Below are 8,812 nucleotides of genomic sequence, written 5' to 3' on the forward strand. Positions count from 1 at the left end.
CAGAAACATAAAACAATTTTTTTTTGTTTACTTACTTGTACAGGCCTCCTGGAGAGGTGACCATGTATTATCATCCTGACAAACAGCAGAGGTGGGAAGAGGAGGAGCCATGGGCCGGAAACCTAGGCGACATTTATAGTGTACAGTTTCCCCAGGACTATAATTGGGTTTTGGGGCATGCTGGAGCCTCATAGTTTCAAATCTCGGTGGATCACCACAGGCATCTAAGTAGGAGAGAATAAGAACATGAAAATAAAGTACTTTATCTCCTTCATCAGCCAGGGACTGTGGCCTGACATCAGGTAAGTAATACGGAATAAATAGATTCTTGGCAAGATTTTAAATGACTGTCCCATGCTTTTACCCAAGTGGTAGTAGTAGCAAAGGATGTTCCTTGCTTACTTTAAACAACAATCTATTAGCTTTTGGTTTGTTGAGAAATAAGGTGAACTTTCATTCAACACTAAATTGAAGAGATAACAGTGCTTTTGGTTTTAAAATATATTTATATGTATGTATCCTTCCCCACTTCTTTCCAAATCCAAAACTCACCTCTCCTCTTTTCTATAGTATATAGCACTCTGCTCAGATTACTCTTCTGCAGTTTGAAACACAAGCACTTGTCACTTCAGGCTCAGTTTCCTCTCAGAATGCAAGGTCATAGAGGGCTGGGATCATATGCCTTCTTTTTGTACTACACTCTCTACACACTGGGTGCTCAAGAAATGCTATGGTAAGAGGTAAATATCAAATAAGCATTGTGGATTTCATAGATAAAAATAAATATGGATTAAAATATTTAAAAATATGACTTCCTTTTATTTGTTTCATATTAGTGAATTGAGCATTTTATAAATAAATGGACACCCTTTAAATACTAAATTTTATTACTTTGAATAGGCTTACATAAAAAATTGGTTTCTTGGACATTACTGTAAACATAATTTAATCTCCCTTCACTGATTACTGGATCATGCATTCCCTTAGAAGTTTCCTGCAGTAGCCGTTGGGTTGTTTATACAATATATCCTGACAGTAAAGCTGCTACGTTGTTATGTTTTTAGAATTTTTTACTTCTGGCCTTTGTTTGTGGGGGTTCTTCCCTAGGAAATGTCATTCCTGCTTCAGCAAGTTCTCTTCCTTTTAATTGTCTGTGCACTTGAAAATCTTATAAATCTGATAGAAAATTCAATACTATAATGGAGACAAATAAAGTAAAGTCCTAAAGGGCTAAAATAATGCAGAGGCATCTCCTATAAGGTTAAGGACCTAAGGAGAAGGGAGATAGACCTATTTTGATACGTGAGGAGTCTTCTTTCTTACTCCCTGGATCTCAGTCTTCACATTGAGAGAACTCTACATGTAAGATAATAAAATTAGAATGCTCCCTAACACCATACACACACAAAAAACCTCAAAATGGATTAAAGACCTAAATGTAAGGCCAGAAACTATAAAACTCTCAGAGGAAAACACAGGAAGAACACTCTTTGACAAAAATCACAGTTACATCTTTTTTGACCCACCTCCTAGAGTAATGGAAATAAAAACAAAAATAAACAAATGGGACCTATGAAACTTAAAAGCTTTTGCACAGAAAAGGAAACCATAAGCAAGACGAAAAGACAACCCTCAGAATGGGAGAAAATATTTGCAAACCAATCAACAAAGGATTGATCTCCAAAATATACAAACAGCTCATGCAGCTCAATATTAAAAAAACAAAAAAAACAAATCCAAAAATGAGCAGAAGACCTAAATAGACATTCTCCAAAGAAGACATACAGATGGCCAAGAAGCACATGAAAAGCTGCTCAATATCACTAATTATTAGAGGAATGCAAATCAAAACTACAATGAGAAGAAGGAGGCAAGAATATACAATGGAGAAAAGACAGCCTCTTCAATAACTGATGCTGGGAAAACTGGACAGCTACATGTAAAAGAATGAAATTAGAACACTCCCTAACACCATACACAAAAATAAACTCAAAATGGATTAAAGACCTAAATGTAAGGCCAGACACTATCAAACTCTTAGAGGAAAACATAGGCAGAACACTCTATGACATAAATCACAGCAAGATCCTTTTTGACCCACCTGCTAGAGAAATGGAAGCAAAAACAAGAATAAACAAATGTGACCTAATAAAACTTAAAAACTTTTGCACAGTCCCTGGTGGCGCAGTGGTTGAGAGTCCGCCTGCCGATGCAGGGGACACGGGTTAGTTAGATAGACATTTCTCCAAAGAAGATATACGGATTGTCAACAAACACATGAAAGGATGCTCAACATCACTAATCATTAGAGAAATGCAAATCAAAACTACAATGAGGTATCACCTCACACCAGTCAGAATGGCCATCATCAAAAAATCTATAAACAATAAATGCTGGAGAGGGTGTGGAGAAAAGGGAACTCTCTTGCACTGTTGGTAGGAATGTAAATTGATACAGCCACTATGGAGAACAGTATGGAGGTTCCTTAAAAAACTAAAAAAAGAATTACCATATGACCCACCAATCCCACTACTGCATATACCCAGAGAGAACCATAATTCAAGAAGACACATGCACCCCAGTGTTCATTGCAGCGCTATATTCAATAGCCCGGTCATGGAAACAACCTAACTGTCCATTGACAGATAAATGGATAAAGAAGATGTGGTACAAAATGTTCATTGCAGCTCTATTTACAATAGCCAGGACATGGAAGTAACCTAAGTGTCCATCAACAGATGAATGGATAAAGAAGATGTGGCACATATATACAATGGAATATTACTCAGCCATAAAAGGGAATGAAACTGAGTTATTTGTAGTGAGGTGGATGGACCTAGAGACTGTCATACAGAGCGAAGTAAGTCAGAAACAGAAAAACAAATATCATATATTAACGCATATATGTGGATTCTAGAAAAAAATGGTACAGATGAACCGGTTTGCAATGCAGAAATAGAGACACCAATGTAGAGAACAAAAGTATGGATACCGAGGGGGGAAGTGGGGGCTGGGATGAATTGGGAAATTGGGATTGACATATATACACTAATATGTGTAAAATAGATAACTAATAAGAACCCGCCGTATAGCACAAGGAACTCTACTTCACTTTGCTGTACAGCAGAGACTAACACAACATTGTAAAACAAAAAAAAGAGAGAGAGAGAGAACTCTAAACAAGTGAAATGTTACCCCCCTTTTACATCATATTCTAAATTCTAAACTCTCTTGATGCTCTGTCCAACATTTCATTTACACCATGTCCTGATATCCACCTACTGGCAAAATGTTTTCAAAATTTCCTCTATGCTGATCTTGATATATGAATGCTCCTCAATCAACTGCCCAAAACAAAACAAAAGTAAAAGGCAAACAAAAAGATGTAGTTATTAAAAACATTGTTTAAAGGTTTTTATAGAGTTGAATTTTATTAATAACATTAAATTTACTGAACACTCTGAGCCATACATTCTCATTTTACAATAGGAAAAAATTGGGCTAGAAATGCTATATAACTCCATTCTACATACAAATGTATAACATCATTCTAGAATTTCCTGGAACCAAGAAAAAAATCAAGTTAACAGCATGCCCATAATTAAATTATACAAGTGTCCTTTGTCTTATGCATTCGATTTCAGTAACTATCTCGAAAGGGTATCATGCAGAAAGAATTCCTGATATGACTCTCACATACAGTGCTCCATATGGAAATGTCAATTGAATGGTTTAATCCATTCAACTAGCTTGAATTATTTCTTCCCACTAACATGCATCATGAAAGACATGCTTTCAACTATGTGCAGTTTAGAATGTTTGCTTTGGCAACCAGTTGATTACAAGCTCTATACACTGTAATAAATCAGGTCCAATATCATATGTTTTTAATCAAAGAATTTCTTCTCTTACTCAGATTATTGAAGTCTTTTTTCCTGTGAAGATTTTCAAACTAAACATTCCCAGCTTCAGAAAAATAGTATTTTGACTAAGTTTTTTCTAGATATTTTACAATATAATTATTATTAGGCTGCAATGCTATACTTTAACAATAGATGCCATTATATAATATGACAGGCTGAATTCAGAAAATTCCCCAATTTTCCAGATGAGTTTCAGGAAAATGAAATAGTCTCTACTATGGACGAAGAGAACTGTTCACTTTCTGTACACTTAACAAAAATGACGCAAGCACTCTTGACCTGCTTGCAAAAATTAAAAGTAACTCTCTGAGTCAAGCACGCACCCACATCCCTGACCAGGTGGTACCTTCTGAAAATCATGATCTCTGACCAAAAGTGGAACCTCGATGAAACCTGACCATCCCACCCCCTCTCTCACTGTCTATACAAACTATTTTTTAAATGAATATCAAAACAAAAATTTATTGAAACTAATGTCCACGCTTGTACAAATTAACTTTTTAAAAGGCTGGTACAATGCTTGTAAGCAAGAACATCTGTATCCTACAACACTGAACATCTTTTTATCAGACTTGGAAAATGTGCCGCGTAAACACAGTTCTAGTTGGTGGGGAAGATGAAACTGGATTGCAGATGTAAAGGAACATCAGTTGCAAAGGAAGAATACTAAATGCCAAGCAATACATTGTCTTTAGAAATAATACATTATTATTTTTTACTTTCTCTCAGTTTGCCTTTCTTTGTAGGTAGGCCTAGGCACAGGCTTGGGAGAAAGGCTTCATGTTTACGGAAAATGCCAGATAAGGTACTTTGAATTCACCCCTCTACATGGCTAACTTACTTCCTTGGAACGTTAATATGTATAAAAGTATGATGGTAACTAGGTGAAATGAGGCAGAAAGACAATAAAAATATATACCGAGGAGTTTGAATGCTCAGAGGTGGGTCTGCCATGACAGGGGTCATTCGTGTTACCTATTTTAAAACTTTCTTTCCTTTCTCAAAGGCAGACTCTTGCATCTAACCTATCAGTTTTATTTCTCAATTCCCACTCATTTATAAGCCATATATAAGTTTCTGAGTAGGTCTTCTTACCGGTCTCTCCACCTTTCATTCAGTTCATTTCCACATTGCCACCAGAGTAATACTGACATGATACTTACGACCGAGGCTCTAGGCAGGTACTTTTTTAAAAAAAATTCCAGGGCTTCCCTGGTGGCGCAGTGGTTAAGAGTCCACCTACCGATGCAGGTTCGTGCCCCGGTCCGGGAGGATCCCACATGCCGCGGAGCGGCTACGCCCGTGAGCCGTGGCCGCTGAGCCTGCGCGTCCGGAGCCTGTGCTCCGCAACGGGAGAGGCCACAACAGTGAGAGGCCCTCGTACCGCAAAAGAAAAAAAAAAAAATTCCAGTTTCATTGAGATATAATCGACATACAGCACTGTATAAGTTTAAGTTGTACAGCATAATGATTTGACTTACATACGTCATGAAATGATTACCACAATAGGTTTGGTGAACAAAGTTAAATAAATAATTTTTAAAATGTTTTCCTTGTGATGAGAACTCAGGATATACTCTCTTGACTGCTGTTATATATAAGGGACAGATTGCTAATTATATTTATCATGTTGTACACTACACACCTAGTACTTATTTATCTTTTAACTGGAAGCTTGTACTTTATGTCTACCTTCATCTAATTCTCCATCCCCTCACCCTCCATCTCTGATGACCACAAATCTAATCTCTTTTTCTATAGGTTTGTTTGTTTTTAAAGTATAATTGACCTACAACACTATGCTATTTCCTGTTACACAACACAGTGATTTGATATTTCCATACGTTTCAAAATGATCATCACAAAGTGTAGTTACAATTTGTCACCATACAAAGATATTACATAATTTGACTGTATTCTCCACCTTGTACATTTTATACCTGTGACTCATTTATTTTGTAACTGCAAGTTTATACCTCTTAATCTCTCTCACCTATTTCTCTCCTACCTCCCGCCCCCCCGAAACAAACTGTTTGTTCTCTATGACTCTATTTCTGTTTATTTAAGTTTGTTTATGTTTTACTTTTGTAGACCCACATAGAAGTGAAATCATACATTGTCTTTCTCTGTTTGACTTATTTCACTTAGCATAATATCCTATAGTTCCATTCATGATGTTGCTAATGGCAAGATTTCATTATTTTTTTTATGGCTGAGTAACTTTCCATTTTGTATATAGCCACATATATATTATATAATATTAATATATATTATACATATAATATATTATTATACATATACTATATTAGCATATTAATATAATAACTATATTATTATATATTAATATAATATATAACATATATTTATTATATATTAATATATATCATAATATAATAGGTAAGATATATATATATTTTTTTCTTTCTTTCTTTCTTTTTGCGGTACGCGGGCCTCTCACTGTTGTGGCCTCTCCCGCTGCGGGGCACAGGCTCCGGATGCACAGGCTCAGCAGCCATGGCTCACGGGCCCAGCCGCTCCGCGGCACGTGGGATCTTCCCGGATTGGGTCACGAACCCGTATCCCCTGCATCGGCAGGCGGGCTCTCAACCACTGCGCCACCAGGGAAGCCCTGTGTAAACCAATATTTTAAATGTTTTGTTAGAAGAGCTCCTTTTAACATTTCTTGTAAGATAGGTCTAGTGTTGATGAACTCCCTCAGCTTTTGTTTGTCTGGGAAAATTTTTATTTTTCCTTCATATCAGAATGATAACTTTTCTGGATAGAGTATTCTTGGGTGACAGTTTTTAATCTTTCAGTATTTTTGAGAATTCCATTCCACACCTTACCGTCCTGAAGACTTTCTGCTGAGAAACCTGCTAATAGCATAATGGGGGTTCTTTTATAGGCTACCATCCTTTTTCCCTGGCTCCTTTTAAAACTCTTTGTCACTGACTTTTGACAATTTTAATATGTATCTTGGAGAAGGTCCTTTTTCTTGAGGTAATTAGGTGTTCTCTTAGCTTCATGAAATTCTATAACCAGTTCCTTCCTAGTTTTGGGAAATTCTGTTATTGTTTCTTTAAGTAAATTCTCTGCCCCCACTATCACTCTGTTCTGGGATACCCATGACCCTAATGTTGCTGTACCTAAGAAAGTTGGAAAGCTTTCGTAGAATTTTTTCATTTTAAAAAATATCTTATTTCTCTTTCCTCTCCTACTTGTATCATTTTAGATTTCTATCTTTGAGCTCACTAATTCTCTCTTCTATATGGTCTCCTCTATCTCCATGCTTTCTAAGGCATTCTTCAACTCATTTATTGAGTTCTTCACCTCCAGAACTTAAATTCGGCTCTTTTTTAGAGTTTTAATCCGTTTGGTTAAGTATTCCTTCTGTTCATCAATTTTATTCCTGAGTTCATTGAACTGCCTTTCTCAGTTTTCTTATGGCTCACTGAGTTTCTTCATGACAGCTATTTTAAATCCTCTATGAGTTAGATCACAATATTCTGGGACTTTAAGTTTGGTTTCTAGGAGTTGTCATTTTCTTCTTGTGATACAGTGTTAGTGTGGTTCTTCTTGGTGCTTGATGGTGCTTAATGATGCTTCATGGTTCCTCTGCCGGTGCCTCTGAAGTAGTGAACACCTACCTATTTGATTCTAATAATTCAACGTTAGAAATTAGAGGTCTTTCTTTTGTTTTCCAGCAGGTGGCACTATAGCACAAGCCTTTGGTTTCTCTTACCTGTGCTGCCTCTGGCAAGAGTTGTAAGTGGGCTCTTTTCACCCTCCACTGCCTCTTTCGGAGGTGTTGCTCAGTGGCCACCTTATCAATTCTTATGCCTCTGTGGTTGTTGGTGCCTTGCTGCTGCCAGTATCACTGGCATCACCACATGCGGCTCAGGGGTGGTGGGTTCTGCTGCATCCAGGATCCTAAGTCACAGCCTCCATCACTAAAGGGGGACCAAAGGTGGGGCCAGCGCCTTCTCTGACCTGACTGCTACATGCACAACATGAGCTTCCCAGCCGCACACAAAGCAAGCAGTAGCTTACTTGTCCCACACTTGGCAGCACTGGGTGGCCGGTTCTACAAAGCACACACCAGGGAACACCCTGCGCAGGCTCCCCCAGCCCAGTCCAGCCGGGCACAAACACCCCACTTGCAAAGTATCTCCCCGCCCAGAGAACATAGGGGAAATCGTCCCCACAGGCACAGCAACAGCCTAGTAACATCCCCAGGCACCTGGGCGCTCAAGAGCAAGCCGTTACCAGCAGCACCAGGTCAGCACTCCTGTCCCCAAATGGCAGTCAGTCCCAGAAACACCCTGCAAGCTTTTGCTAGTGACCCAGCTTGGCCCTTGGTAAGCCCCAGCTGCGCCCACCAACCCCCACTTCTCAGTGCGCACCACCAAGCACGCCTTCTATCCCAACCCCTTATGACCCCGGGTGGACCCAGCACCGCGACTCCGACCCGAGACAAAAAGCAAAGCTCCCACACACTCGCTTCCAGTCGGCCTGCTTCCCAACCCGCTCTAGTTCGCAGCCAGGACGCACACTCTCTCCAGGCTCCTACCGGAGAATATGGGTAGCAGGAGAACTAAGGCCACGAAAATCATCCCAACGATGATTTTCTCGGGGCGGCCGGGAGGTGCTGTGTGCGATACGTAAGCCGCTATCATTTTCGGGGAGATCAGCGGGAAACGTGAGACCAGCCCAGCCGAGATCTGACTTCAGTTACCAGACGCAACAATCCCCAGTCTCACAAAGCGTCAAGTGCGGTCACGCAGGTGGGCGTGGCCTGAGCTGCACCAGGGACGGAAGTGTGGGCCTGGCGAGGCCAATGGACGGGATGCAAGGCGGGGCCCCCGGACAGGCGGGGCGTGGCCCTGGCT

The 8,812-nt window shown here is 39.4% G+C and overlaps 1 protein-coding gene across 1 annotated transcript in view; it reads right to left on the reverse strand.

Moving 5' to 3' along the window:
- The window catches only part of LOC112403442 (membrane cofactor protein-like), a 120,654-nt gene extending 112,055 nt beyond the window's left edge, over positions 1-8,599 (reverse strand). The window contains exons 1-2 of the mRNA XM_024750877.1: positions 8,494-8,599; positions 36-224 (exon numbers count right to left, since the gene is read on the reverse strand). Of these exons, the coding sequence (XP_024606645.1) occupies positions 36-224; positions 8,494-8,599 (295 nt within the window). The remainder of the gene's footprint in view (positions 1-35; positions 225-8,493) is intronic.
- Positions 8,600-8,812: the final 213 nt, after the last annotated feature.

The sequence above is a fragment of the Neophocaena asiaeorientalis genome, unplaced genomic scaffold (genome assembly GCF_003031525.2).
Source record: "Neophocaena asiaeorientalis asiaeorientalis breed wild unplaced genomic scaffold, Neophocaena_asiaeorientalis_V1.1 scaffold67, whole genome shotgun sequence".
Taxonomy (NCBI): domain Eukaryota; kingdom Metazoa; phylum Chordata; class Mammalia; order Artiodactyla; family Phocoenidae; genus Neophocaena; species Neophocaena asiaeorientalis.